At 41.8% G+C, this 15,444-nt stretch overlaps 1 protein-coding gene across 1 annotated transcript in view; it reads left to right on the top strand.

Annotated features, from left to right (window-relative positions):
- The window catches only part of LOC124622077 (carbonic anhydrase-related protein 10-like), an 899,606-nt gene that overhangs the window by 791,594 nt on the left and 92,568 nt on the right, over window positions 1-15,444 (top strand). The window contains exon 6 of the mRNA XM_047147650.1: window positions 4,051-4,117. Coding sequence (XP_047003606.1) covers window positions 4,051-4,117 — 67 coding nt within the window. The remainder of the gene's footprint in view (window positions 1-4,050; window positions 4,118-15,444) is intronic.

The raw sequence follows: 15,444 nt of genomic DNA, 5'->3' as shown, positions 1-15,444 counted from the left end.
TAAAGTATTAAATATATGATAGGTAAATTATTACTTCTGAAATGCAATTGAATGGAAATTTATAAATTATAGAGTGCAGGAATCAGTCGTCCTTATTTAGATTTTATTAGACAAATCAAAATTTCGGCTAGTAGCTAGCCATTCTCAGTGCACTATTTTCTGTTGTCAGTGCATGTAAGTCCCTGATGTTCGGGCTTCAGTCACTGTTCTTTGACTAGTATTGAATGAAACTGCGACTGACGCCCGAATAACAGGGACTTACATCTATTGACAATAGAAAATGGTGCATTGAGAATAGCTAGCTAATAGCCGAAATATGGATTTTCGTGATAAAATCTAAAAAAAGGACGACTGATTGCTGCTCTCTATTATTTATGAGTCACATAACAAATTCAAATGGCTCTGAGCACTATGGGGCTTAGCATCTGAGGTCATCAGTCCCCTAGAACTTACAACTACTTAAACCTAACTAACCTAAGGACATCACACACATCCATGCCCTTGGCAGGATTCGAACCTGCGACCGTAGCGGTCGCGCGGTTCCAGACTGTAGCGCCTAGAACCACTCGGCCAGTCACATAATAGTCGCTAAGTGCACCCACTTACCGAATGGAAGGTAACCTGATGAATGGGAATTGTACAATTAAACAAATGATAAGAACTCTTGTACCTTAATTAGTAACAAAGTACTGAAAAAATACAAATCTATGAAAATACAGAAAACACATCACTCATATGTTATCACATCAATATATGAGTAAGGAAATGTTGTACTTACTACTTTCATAAAAGAAATTGCAAATAAACATCACTTAATCTAAACAGCTGAAACAGATGTTTTGGAAGTTAATTTTAGCTCAAAGGATTTACTTAAAAATTATCAATCTTATATTACATAATTTTAGTTTTATAAACCGATTTTAACTGAATAAATTGTTTTAAACGAGTTTAAATAAAGGAAAACAAAGTCAAGTTTCTGCCTCCTCATTTTAAACAACAAAATTTAAATAAAATTACGCTATTTTATATCCAACACTGTTCACTAGAATTTCATCCAAAATTTTAATTAAAAATTCTGAAAACTGTAAAATGCTTGTTACTAAGTTTCACCTGTTAGTGCTCACCCGAAGACTGTTAGTCTACTCTTTGTTATCACAACCGATGATAGATACTACAGCCACTCTCTTGTATAGTTAAATGATATTTTCTTCCATACTTCCACATTATCTTTGGCTGAGTTGATTATTGTTCAATATCAAACACAAACTTGACACTGCATCTTGATGTCTCTTTCAGTGGAACGTCCCTCATGCCTACAGCTTCTCTGAGCAATTTACTTCTACTGTCTTCTGTAACTTTGTTCTTTGTTGTAAACTGGTTTTTATGTATTAGCAGGTTCAATTTATATCATCATCGCTACTGTAATTAAATTCTTTCACTTTTTGCTGACACAAATTGCAGAATTATGATTCGCTATATGTTCTGTTTGGTATTTGTTTGGCATTTTAATCGTCCATCCCGCTTTGAGTATCCACTGCAGTTAGCAACATTATAGCTCTTCAATTTTTTACACTGTTTTACCATACTGTAAATGATTAAACTTATTCTGTTTCTTACTCTTGCCAAGATTCGTACCTTACTTATTCCTAGGCAGTTACAAGATAATTATTCACGTTGTCAAATAATGAATAATTACATTCGCTATTGTCACTAGGCATAATCGTATTCATAAATTACAGAATATCAGTACGACATAGCCCTTCTACACTTTCCTCCTACTTTATACTCAGAGTCACAATCTCTTCCAGAATTCAATGTTGACCCATATAATCTCATTATGACACAACTAATTTGTGTGCCATTATTCACTGACTTTCTATATACACTCTTGGTTTCATTTTTACGTAGTGGATGAACTCCATTTACAAGTCATTTATTTACCAAGTGAATAAGTATGCATATATAAGTATATAGATATGTATTTACTAATTAATGACGTCCTTCATCATGTGTAAGATCAAAATTAAGATGAGATACTATTTTCCACAGACAAATTTCCATCATATGGAAAATCCAGTTACATAAAATACTCCTGTTACTTACTGATAACATATTGGAGACGTGATGTGCTTAACTACTCATGTACTCCATAATCAACAAATTTTTTTTCATTTACAAGAGAGATAACAATGTAGTAAAATATATTTTTAACAAACTGCAGGACGACTTGAAGAAGAATGAAAGTAGAAAATATCTCTGAGTGACTTGGAGCCCTTTGTTTTGCAAGCAATTGATTCATGAAGAGTATTCATTTCCCAGTGATTAACTACCCTGGACAACTGCCCCTTGTACAAATTTATGCGCACAATGTTTTATATATCGAATTTTTTCATAGGTTTTGGAAAAATTAGATAGTAGGGATTAATGTGGCTTATGTCCACCACTTCCAATGATATATGGTACTTGTGAAAGAATTTTGAGATCTTAGAAGTTATTTGCTTAACTGGCTCACAGATATTTACTGAAATTAGGTCTCCTGTCTTTATCTTAGTAGCTCTGACATCCATATCGTCTCTCCTTTTTCTAGCATGTTTTTATGGCACGAATGGGAAGCAGTGGTTGGGAAGGGAGTGAGACAGGGTTGTAGCCTCGCCCAGATGTTATTCAATCTGTATATTGAGCAGGCAGTAAAGGAAACAAAAGAAAAAATCGGAGTAGGTATTAAAATCCCGGGAGAAGAAATAAAAACTTTGAGGTTCGCCGATGACATTGTAATTCTGTCAGAGACAGCAAAGGACTTGGAAGAGCAGTTCAACGGAATTAACAGTGTCTTGAAAGGAGGATATAAGATGAACATCAACAAAAGCAAAATAAGGATAATGGAATGTAGTCGAGTTAACTCGGGTGATGCTGAGGGAATTAGATTAGGGTATGAGAAAGTAGTAAAGCAGGTTTGCTATTTGGGGAGCAAAATAACTGATGATGGTCGAAGTAGAGAGGATATAAAATGTACACTGGCAATGGAAGGAAAGCGTTTCTGAAGAAGAGAAATTTGTTAACATCGAGTATAGATTTAAGCGTCAGGAAGTCGTTTCTGAAAGTGTTTGTATAGAGTGTAGCCATGTATTGAAGTGAAACATGGACGATAAATTATTTGGACAAGAAGAGAATAGAAGCTTTTGAATTGTGGTGCTACAGAAGAATGCTGAAGATTAGATGGATAGATTACATAACTAATGAGGAGGTATTGAATAGAATTCGGGAGAAGAGGAGCTTGTGGCAAAACTTGATTAGAAGAAGGGTTCGGTTGATAGCACATGTTCTGAATTATCAAGGGATCACCAATTTAGTATTGGGGGGCTGCGTGGAGGGTTAAGATCGTAGGATGAGACCAAGAGATGAATACACTAAGCAGATTCAGAAGGATGTAGGTTGTAGTAGTTACTCAGAGATGAAAAAGCTTGCACAGGATAGAGTAGCATGGAGAGCTGCATCAAACCAGTCTCAGGACTGAAGACCACAACAACAACAACTTTGCCATCTTTCTTTTCTCCCCAACCCTCATTTCTTCTCTGCGAAGAAACTCAAAGATTTATTCCAAACAGTTCTTTCTTCAGGAGTAAGCTCAGTACTGTCATGGTTTAAACAGTTCATTATAGTTTCAAAATCCTTCAAATAAATTCCCGAAGGAGTAGGCTGATCGTTAAAATATATCCTGCAGAGACTGCATCTCGTAAGGATCCCATACAGCAGTGCGGTACTCTAGGCAAAGGACGGAAGTGTAGGCAATCTCTTTAGTCAATCTGTCGCATTGTCTGAGTCTTCCGCCAATAAAAGATAGTCATCTGTTCGCGTTCCCCTCAACATTTACGTTGTTTGCGATTACACTCCCTACGTGTACAGCGGTAGTGGCAGCCTTTAGACTTGTGTTATTTGTCGTGTAACTGAAATTTGACGGATTTCTTTCAGTGCTCACGTTGATAATCTCACACATTTCATTATTTAGGGTCAGTTTCAGCCTCAAATTCACAAAGGCGTCTCCTTTTGCAGGTATCCGAGTCGCCGACGACTGAGCTGCGGATCATCACCAGCACATTCGGCCACATCCGCTTCAAGGGTGAGTGCGACACGCATTGTGGCTTGCCTCTAAACTGTTCTGTCCAGAAAATATAACTTTACAACAAAGGGCAGATTAGCGTCGGCATTTCAATCAGCTGAGGCTTACTGACGCAGTGTGGAGCACACAAACTTCAAAGTAAAGTTAAGATGGTAAATCAACTAAGGAGTAGCAACATTTTTGCTTTCCTTTTAATTATCATCATCTGGAAGCAAACTGTATATCCGTTTGACAATTTGAAATAACACCATTGAAATATATCGTGCATAGAGCAAAATAATTTCTGTATCAAAATAATCTCTATACGTTGTGAGCATGTGGGTGCTATTCTGTCATTCTGCGCAACGGATTATTCTGAGATGTACCCTTTACCCTGTGGCTCCTGCAAGATGCAATTTCCACCCCCACACTTCTACAGAAGTCAGACAGACGCTCCTAACGTTCTAAAGAGAAATGCCTGAAAAACTTTCAGCAATAAATATCTTCTGGACTCGTCCGCTGTAAGGAAATGACGAAAATGTCACTAGTGGGATACTTGGTACTGGAGTAGTGCTAGTTAGTGTAAGAAAAACATGAAACTAACGAAAATTATTATTTATTTTGCTAAAATTCTGAGAAATCACAATGGCACCTTTAGTTATGAATTGAACAAGTTATTTCCGGGTTCTTTTCGGAATGTGAAGTTACCTCTCAAGGATTGGATTCGCTAATGAAATTTCTATACAAAGTTTAAGATTGTTATTGACTTGGTAGAATGGCTGAGAGCCGCACCTACTCAACTTGAATCATTATCCGTTAGAATGTTGCTAGGTATGGTCGAGGCTGTCACATCAGAAATGCAGTGAACTGTACTGTTGCGGAGGAAATATGGGGCTTGCAAGAGCTGTAGCGCACTTTACCGTGAGCTGCGATGACTGCTGTCTGCGCCGCTCGCTGCTGACAAATAAGATAACTCTCGTTCTATCTGGATTGACCTTCGCCAATCAAACTCTCCCTACGCCTTGATGAAGTCAAAGACTCCCATTCGCCCGTAGTCTATGCGTTAGTTGAGTATGTGCCAAGCAATATCGTAAGAGATGGAAAGAGCCAACGTGGTAGAACAACCGAGTTAGAAAACTGCTGCGGAAGCAAAGGGAACTTCACAGCAAACATAAACATAGCCAAAGCCTTTCAGGCAAACAAAAGTTACTCGAAGCGAAATGTAGTGTGAGGAGGGCTACGCGAGAGGCGTTCAATGAATTCGAAAGTACTGTACTGACTTGGCTGAAAATACTAAGAACTTTTGGTCTTATGTCGAAGCAGTAGGTGGACCAAAACAAAATGTCCAGACACTCTGTGACCAAAATGGTACTGAAACAGAGGATGACAGACTAAAGGCCGAAATACTAAATGTCTTTTTCCAAAGCTGTTTCACAGAGGAAGACTGCACTGTAGTTCCTTCTCTAGATTGTCGTACAGATGACAAAATGGTAGATATCGAAATAGACGACAGAGGGATAGAGAAACAATTAAAATCGCTCAAAAGAGGAAAGGCCGCTGGACCTGATGGGATACCAGTTCGATTTCACACAGAGTACCCGAAGGAACTTGCCCCCCTTCTTGCAGCGGTATACCGTAGGTCTCTAGAAGAGCGTAGCGTTCCAAAGGATTGGAAAAGGGCACAGGTCATCCCCGTTTTCAAGAAGGGACGTCGAGCAGATGTGCAGAACTATAGACCTATAACGTCGATCAGTTGTAGAATTTTGGAACACGTATTGTGTTCGAGTATAATGACTTTTCTGGAGACTAGAAATCTACTCTGTAGGAATCAGCATGGGTTTCGAAAAAGACGGGTGTACTCAGAGGGCCATAGACACGGGTTCACAGGTAGATGCCGTGTTTCTTGACTTCCGCAAGGTGTTCGATACAGTTCCCCACAGTCGTTTAATGAACAAAGTAAGAGCATATGGACTATCAGACCAATTGTGTGATTGGATTGAAGAGCTCCTAGATGACAGAACGCAGCATGTCATTCTCAATGGAGAGAAGTCTTCCGAAGTAAGAGTGATTTCAGGTGTGCCACAGGGGAGTGTCATGGGACCGTTGCTATTCACAATACAAATAAATGACCTTGTAGATGACATCGGAAGTTCACTGAGGCTTCTTGCAGATGATGCTGTGGAGTATCGAGAGGTTGTAACAATGGAAAATTGTACTGAAATGCAGGAGGATCTGCAGCGAATTGACGCATGGTGCAGGGAATGGCAATTGAATCTCAATGTAGACAAGAGTAGCGTGCTGCGAATACATAGAAAGATAGATGCCTTATCGTTTGGCTACAAAATAGCAGGTCAGCAACTGGAAGCAGTTAATTCCATAAATTATCTAGGAGTATGCATTAGGAGTGATTTAAAATGGAATGATCATGTAAAGTTGATCGTCGGTAAAGCAGATGCCAGACTGAGATTCATTGGAAGAATCCTAAGGAAATGCAATCCGAAAACAAAGGAAGTAGGTTACAGTACGCTTGTTCGCCCACTGCTTGAGTACTGCTCAGCAGTGTGGGATCCGTACCAGATAGGGTTGATAGGAGAGATAGAGAAGATCCAACGGAGAGCAGCACGCTTCTTTACAGGATCATTTAGTAATCGCGAAAGCGTTATGGAGATGATAGATAAACTCCAGTGAAAGACTCTGCAGGAGAGACGCTCAGTAGCTCGGTATGGGCTTTTGTTAAATTCGAGAACATACCTTCACCGAAGAGTCAAGCAGTATATTGCTCCCTCCTACGTATATCTCGCGAAGAGACCATGAGGATAAAATCAGAGAGGCTAGAGCCCATGCACAAGCATAGCGACAATCCTTTCTGCCATGAACAATACGAGACTAGAATAGAAGGGAGAACCGATAGAGGTACTCAGGGTACCCTTCGCCACACACTGTCGGGTGGTTTGCGGAGTATGGATGTAGATGTAGATGTAGAGTCTAGCTGTTCGCGTGGTACACCGGTCAGATAACCAGTCCACCATCTTGCCACTCAAATTTCGCTCGCAGGCGTTTAACTATAACTCTGTCCGTTCACACCGCACAGTAAGTGTGGCGGCCAACACAGTGAACAATGCTTAATCACAAGGACTCAATATAGAGTCGCACTCCAATTCGCTCTCGGCAGAGGAGCTCTCCCAGAGAAGTACTGAGGAGAGACTTGTTCCCTGCTCTTTAAGTACACGCACGACCGCATATGGTCTCATTACATGTTCTCGCTCCAAGAGCGACAACGGAACAGCCCCTCTCCACGCCAGACATGAAGGGGTATATCTTTCGGTCTCTTACATTGCTTCTTCAGCTCAAGGTGTCAGAAATTTCGTCTGCCAATCAGCATTGCTCTTCTAAAAGGTGAGGATGACGTTTCGTTTAAGGCGACAAATCCGGAAATCTGTAGCATCAGCGTTCCGCGTTTGCTGTCCCCCTGTGAAAATCTCTGAAACGGCTTGCTATGTTGTAAAGAATGCGTAGGCTGGACACTCCCACGCAATGTAGCGGAATTTGCTTTTAAGCTGAACACGGGGTCGTTCTTCCTTTCACTCGGGCAAACGCTGTCCACTCCATGGGCAGTCGAGGTTGACTCGACCTCTGAAGGAACCTGCATCTTACAACGTCACTCTGAGAAATCGTTATGCTTTATTTATTCGAGTGACAGTGATAGTACAGTGGTGTGCTGATGGTGAATTATGTGTCTCTACATCTAACAGTTTTGTCACTTCTTTAAGTATGTGATCATATCAGATCCTAAAATATTCAGGTAATATTTTGGTAACACTTTCGCTACAATGTGTCACATGTATGTGTTGTCGGGATGAACCTGATGAGTTCTTGTGTTGTTATTAAATGCTTACGAAGTAAAAGTCAGGAAAGGGTAAAACCGGGTGCCGTTGCTAGTAAGAGACAAACCCCGCTCATGGCTCCAGGTGATAATTATAAGTTGCAGTCTAATGGCATGCATGGAATCGTCGACCTTTCGAAGGTTTTTTTAAGGGGCAGAAGGCGCGATAACCTCATGGGAGAGATCAGGGCTATAGGACGTGGGCTTCAGTGCCTAATTCTTGTCTGCAATGGTTGAGGCTGGCCTCCTGGATTGACCAGCATCTAGTTTCGAATCGCCATCAGTACAGAACCTGGCGCACCATCGCACAAAGGTGGCCCATACACATTCTTCAATCTTCAATCCATGTCTACCGCTGTTTGTTCTTTGACAGCCAAGGAAATATAACGGCACGTTGGATCTGTTTGAGGCATTTGGATGTAACGTCGCCATAGTTCACATTTTGCCGTATGCACATGAGAAAGACAACAATGCCCCACTATTCCCTTGCCTACATTATTGGAGATTGAAAGCACTTAGTAACTTCTAGCAAACTTATACAAAATTGCAACCATCTTATAACTTTTTCTTGCTTACATATTTAACGTCAGTTATTTCCCACATTAATTCAATGTAGAGTAATAAGGAGTTTGCAGCTGTTTTGTATACAGGAGTTCATTCCTCTTTAATAGCAACAATCCGATCGTGGAACTTAACCCGGCAGCGAGGACACCGTCAACAGCTTCCTGTAGCAACCAGGCTACCGTCAACAGTTCCCTGTACCCTGGCTCCATTGAAGTACGGAATATAATACAGGGTGTTGGCATAAAGGCAAGTGGTCTAGAAACGTACACCATAACTACCTCTGCTTCTCTTGAAGCAAAATACTGGCGATGAAAATTTTTCTTTGCCATGAAGTATTTTTCCAGTTATATAATTTTAAGAAAGATAGGAAATTTACTGGGGATGCAACTACAGTAACCAGTCAGTATTTAACTTATAAAACTAATACACTTAATGGCAGATGTAATTCTTCCCTCATTATTACAGAATGTTTCAAAAATGACCGTTATGTTTGAAACGGCAATAAAAACTAAACGAGCAGCGATAGAAATACACCGTTTGTTGCAATATGCTTGGGACAACAGTACATTTTCAGGCAGACAAACTTTCGAAATTAAAGTAGTTACAATTTTCAACAACAGATGGCGCTGCGGTCTGAGAAAAACTATAGTACGATATTTTCCACATATCCACCATGCGTAGCAATAATATGGCGTAGTCTCTGAATGAAATTACCCGAAACCTTTGACAACGTGTCTGGCGGAATGGCTTCACATGCAGATGAGATGTACTGCTTTAGCTGTTCAATTGTTTCTGGATTCTGGCGGTACACCTGGTCTTTCATGTGTCCCCACAGAAAGAAGTCACAGGGGTTCATGTCTGGCGAATAGGGAGGCCAATCCACGCCGCCTCCTGTATGTTTCGGATAGCCCAAAGCAATCACACGATCATCGAAATATTCATTCAGGAAATTAAAGACGTCGGCCGTGCGATGTGGCCGGGAACCATCTTGCATAAACCACAAGGTGTTCGCAGTGTCGTCTAAGGCAGTTTGTACCGCCACAAATTCATGAAGAATGTCCAGATAGCGCGATGCAGTAATCGTTTTGGATCTGAAAAATGGGCCAATGATTCCTTTGGAAGAAATGGCGGCCCAGAGAGGACGCAGGGACGATGGGACTGCAACAGGGGGCTTTTCGGTTCCCCATATGCGCCAGTTCTGTTTATTGACGAAGCCGTCCAAGTAAAAATAAGCTTCGTCAGTAAACCAAATGCTGCCCACATGCATATCGCCGTCATCAATCCTGTGCACTATATCGTTAGCGAATATCTCTCGTGCAGCAATGGTAGTGGCGCTGAGGGGTTGCCGCGTTTGAATTTTGTATGGATAGAGGTGTAAACTCTGGCGCAGGAGACGATACGTGAACGTTGGCGTTATTTGGACCGCAGCTGCAACATGGCGAACGGAAACCCGAGGCCGCTGTTGGATCACCTGCTGCACTAGCTGCGCGTTGCCCTCTGTGGTTGCCGTACGCGGTCGCCCTACCTTTCCAGCACGTTCATCCATCACGTTCCCAGTCCGTTGAAATTTTTCAAACAGATCCTTTATTGTATCGCTTTTCGGTCCTTTGGTTGCATTAAACCTCCGTTGAAAACTTCGTCTTGTTGCAACAACACTGTGTTCTAGGCGGTGGAATTCCAACACCAGAAAAATCCTCTGTTCTAAGGAATAAACCATGTTGTCTACAGCACACTTGAACATTGTGAACAGCACACGCTTACAGCAGAAAGACGACGTACAGAATGGCGCACCCACAGACTGCGTTGTCTTCTATATCTTTCACATCACTTGCAGCGCCATCTGTTGTTGAAAATTGTAACTACTGTAATTTTGAAAGTTTGTCTGCCTGAAAATGTACTGTTGTCCCAAGCATATTGCAACAAACGGTGTATTTCTATCGCTGCTCATTTAGTTTTTATTGCCGTTTCAAATATACCGGTCATTTTTGAAACACCCTGTATATAACACACAAGCGGTATTCATTCAACCATTGACGTAAAAAAAAAAAAAGCAAAAAAAGTAGAAGGAAAACCTTCAGTATATCTGTTTGGTTATCAAACGTGAGAAATTTTCTGAAAAGTCAACATATTAATTTGTTTTTAAATGATGGAAGACACTGCATTAAGAATAGTTACACCGAAAGAAAAAATAAAGCACTGACATCTCAGAGTAGTGGATGTTTCTCCATTCCAGCTGGTTATTTTCATTTGTTACCTTTAATCATTTAGTAGGGGATGGGATGAAAGTGAGATTTTTATCTGCGTCTTTCCTGAAAATATCATCGTGTACATAGTCACAGAACCGACTCGATAGGAGAAATTTTTAGACCCCCCTCGTTTCTAAGAGACCAAAACTTTCCGAATATGTTAATACAGAGGATGAAATGAGTGGCCACAGCAGCATTGACTGTAGGTGTTAAAAGAATGTTAGGTGACGTAGGAAAATATTTTAGTTTTCAGCAGTTTTGCTGATTATCTGAACAGTCAAATCAAGACGTGGAGCACCAGTGGCTATAATTCTGAATTACTATACAATATGCACTTGGCATAAATATCTAATGGTTCTTTGAACAAGGTGTTTGTCTCTTTAAATTACCAAATTTTAACTGGAAGGAGAACTAATTTAGGCGGGGAAATATAAAAAACTTAAGTTTTCTGCAGAGTTCGAACATCCATTTATTTATTTCCCAGCGATTTTTATACCAAATTATATTTCTATAGGATATAATTTTTTCAATCATGCAGCTGATATAATAAAACTAACTATATACAAATCAATGTAAATTCAAGTTTTATTAACTTTGGTTAGGAAGCTAGAAATGTTTAAATTTCAAGAGTGATGCAACCAGTCATAATTGGCAGTGTCAACAATCATGTTCTGTTGGCGGATTGCTCATTTATGGGGGGTGTTGAAATGTGTGCCCAGTTTCCATGCACAGCTTAATGAGCCTTAGAAACGATCTGAACATTCGATATGCTAAGGACACTGACGTGTTATAAACTTGGCATATATATCCACGATTGTCGACACGATGCAGTTGAAGCAGTCATGGCTCCTGCCATAAGATATGCTGGTATAAGAACTTGCACAGCCATTACATTGTTAAGTGCTGAACAGCGAGTTCAAGTAACAAGCGGTGTGAAAATAGGCGGTGGTCGGAGACGAAAGCTAGATGTGATGATACGTAAGTTTTCGTCTTAACTGCAATGCACCATCGTCCTCATATTATCTTAACGAAGAGTTAGTGCAGTCACTGGTATCTAAAATAGCACACGGCACCAGTTTAGCTCCTACCACCTGTCACAGAGACGCTGCACGGGAACGATTTTGATGTAAGAGTGACTTTCTGCGAATGGGCCATATATTATTTCACTATGGACGCCTTACAAGATGTATGTTCTCGGAGGAACACGATGGTCACTAATTATAGTGCACTGAATCGTCATAATACACTTTCTGAGCGACACAAAATCCTAGGTGGGTATATCACAATCGTCAAACGAAGTGGTCCATTAACGTGCGATGCGAAAACTGTGAAGATGGAATCATGGGTCCAGATTACTTTGTAGGACCTCTGACAAGATGAAATTTCTCGAGATTTTATCGCCAACAGTGCAATCTAGAGGTGAGAGGCCTTATGTGGAAACAACAGGATCATCAACTAGCCCATTCTGCGCATGATGTTGTGCAAGAACTGAACAGCAGGTGCCGTGGTCCTCAGGAATGGCTCACACAGTCACCCGGTTTAACGGGAGTAGATATCTTCTCACGACGACATTAAAAGAATCGTATCTATGTTACAGACCACAAACCTCCACATAAAGAGTAACGTTTCTTACATTTACTTATCTAAACAAGTATTTCTTTCACTTATTGTTTTGTAAGTTACCGAGAAAAGCTTACCAGTGACACCGTGTATATTCCCAGTATGGTTGTGGTGGATGCGATCGAGCCACCGTGTTTACGAGTACACAAGTCTTAGAAAAATGGTACGCATGCAAGGTAAGATCAGTTGCAAATTTAAGTGAAGATCGAAATCACATTGGAGGGTGGGGAGAACAGTATACGTACCGTAGAACGAGTTCGAAAGTAAACCTTTTCAGATAGGTCTGACAAAATATCCTATGAAGTTCAGCTCTTATGGAAAGTAAACGAAAACGACAGGTAATACGCAGAAAGTCGAAATACTGCTGAAGGTCGTGATACAGTGTCTCCTTTCAACTGGCAGATGTAGAAATAAAAGATACCCGCTCATTCCCACTTGGAAGAAGGGTTATCAACAAGCCTAAATCACCGAGGTCAAACTGTAGCATAATTAGAGAAACATTTTTATACATGTGTGATGACCGTTATGAGAAAAAAAATCTCTTTTGTTGTAATCAATATGAATTCTGTATACAGAGATCTCGAGAAATGTGAAGGGTTTCGAAGTTAACAACACGGAGGTTGGTGCCGCGTTACGTTTTTTTGCGGAAGACACTGATATAGTTAAGCACTGTCACATGGTGAGCACGAAACGTACTTATGGGAAATTTGATCTGCATTTTGAGTGGATTCGAGGGAGATGTAGCACGCCGTTAGTTCTTAATGATGCGAAGCTGGCAGGTGTAAAAGTCACACGAAGCAGGTTAAGAGAGTACTGCTGTACAGCTGCTGTTCATGATGCACAGTATACACTTCTGAACACGTAGTAAGATCCATGATACGATTCCAACAATACTACTGCGTATAAAAAAGTTGCGACATCACACAACTATACTGAGGTGACAAACGTAAGGGGATAACGATATGCATATGTACAGGTGGAAGCAGTATCGTTCGCACATGGTGTAAATGGGCGATGCATTGGCGCAGCTCTCATTTGTACTCAGTGATCCATGTGAAAAGATTTCCTACATGACTATGACCCCACGACGAATATTAACGTGGAATGGTAGTTGGAATTAGACGCGTGGACATTCTGTTTCGGAAATCGTTAGAGATTTCAGTATTCCGAGGCCCACATTCTCAAGAGTGTGCCGAGAATACCAAATTTCAGACATGACTTCTCACCAAGGACAACGCAGTGGCCTGTAGTCTTAACTAAACGACCGAGAACAGCGGCGTTTGCGTAGAGTTCTCAGTGCTAACAGACAATCAGCACTGCGTGAAATAATCGCAGAACTTAATGTGGGAAGTACGACGAACGTATCCCTGAAGACAGTGGGACGAAAACCGTCGTTAATGGGCTCTGGTTCAAATGGCTCTGAGCACTATGGGACTTAACATCTGTGGTCATCAGTCCCCTAGAACTCAGAAGTACTTAAACCTAACTAACCCTAGGACATCACACACATCCATGCCCGAGGCAGGATTCGAACCTGCGACCGTAGCGGTCGCGCAGTTCCGGACTGAGCGCCTAGAACCGCGAGACCACCGCGGCCGGCAATGGGCTCTGGCAGCACACAACCGACGCGACTACCTCTGCTAACACCACGGCACCACCTGTAGCGCCTCACGGGGTATCCGCGCGGTTTAAGACGGTCCGCGTAGCTGGCCCCGTCTGAAGTTCGAGTCCTCCCGCGGGGATGGGTAAGTGTGTTGTCCTTAGCGTAAGGTAGTTGAAGTTAGATTATGCTGTGCGTAAGCTTAGGGACAGATGACCTCAGTAGTTTGGTCCCATAAGACTTTACCACAAATTTACAAACTTCCAAATTGCCTCTCCGGGCTCGTGGCCATATCGGTTGGACCCTAGACGACTGAAAATCCACGAGTCTCGAATTCAGTTGGTAAGAGTTGATGGTATGTTTCGAGTGTGACACAGATCGCCGGCCGCGGTGGTCTAGTGGTTCAGGCGCTCAGTCCGGAACCGCCCGACTGCTACGGTCGCAGATTCGAATCCTGCCTCGGGCATGGATGTGTGTGATGTCCTTAGGTTGGTTAGGTTTAAGTAGTTCTGAGCTCTAGGGGACTGATGACCAGAGATGTTAAGTCCCATAGTGCTCATAGCCATTCGAACCATTTTTTGACACAGACCCCACGAAGCCAAGGACTCAAAATGTCAACAAGGCACTGTGGAAGCTGATGGTGGCTCCATAATGGTGTGACCTATGTTTATGTGGAATGGACTGGATTCTCTGATGCAACTGAACTGATTGTTTACTGGAATTGGTTATGTTCGGCAAAAAAAAAAAAAAAAAAAAAAAAAAAAATGGCTCTGAGCACTATGGGACTCAACTTCTGAGGTCATTAGTCCCCTAGAACTTCGAACTAGTTAAACCTAACCAACCTAAGGACAACACATACATCCGTGCCCGAGGCAGGATTCGAACCTGCGACCGTAGCAGTCGCGCAGTTCCGGCCGGCTATGTTCGGCTACTTGGAAACCATCTGCAGCCATTCATGGTCTTCATATTTCCAAACAGCAATGGAATAATTATGGATGACAGTGCGCCATGTGACCGGCCCACTAGTGTTTGCGATTGGGTTGAAGAACGTTGTGGATAATTCGAGCGAATGATTTGCCCCCAAGATCGCCCGACGTGAATCACAGGAAACATTTACGGTACACAATCGAGAGGTCAATTTGTGCATAATATCCTGCACCAGTAGTATTTCGCAATAATGGACGGCTATAGCGGCAGCTTGGCTCAGTGTCCTGCAGGGGACTTCCAGCGACATGTCGAGTCCATGCCCGGTCGAGCTGCTGCAGTACGGTGAGCAAAAAGAGGTCCGGCACGGTACTGGGAGTTATGCCATGACTTTTGTCACCTCAAAGCGAAATGCAGGAAGACTGGCAGAGGCCTCGAGTTTTGTGCAGCACCTGGCAGACGACATTAATAAAAGTAACGTATTACGCGTAAATATGCGGAAAAACTGATC

Source organism: Schistocerca americana, chromosome 7, assembly GCF_021461395.2.
Source record: "Schistocerca americana isolate TAMUIC-IGC-003095 chromosome 7, iqSchAmer2.1, whole genome shotgun sequence".
NCBI classification, from domain to species: domain Eukaryota; kingdom Metazoa; phylum Arthropoda; class Insecta; order Orthoptera; family Acrididae; genus Schistocerca; species Schistocerca americana.
Note: the sequence above shows the minus strand (reverse complement) of the source record. Positions and strands in the feature narration are given on the sequence as shown.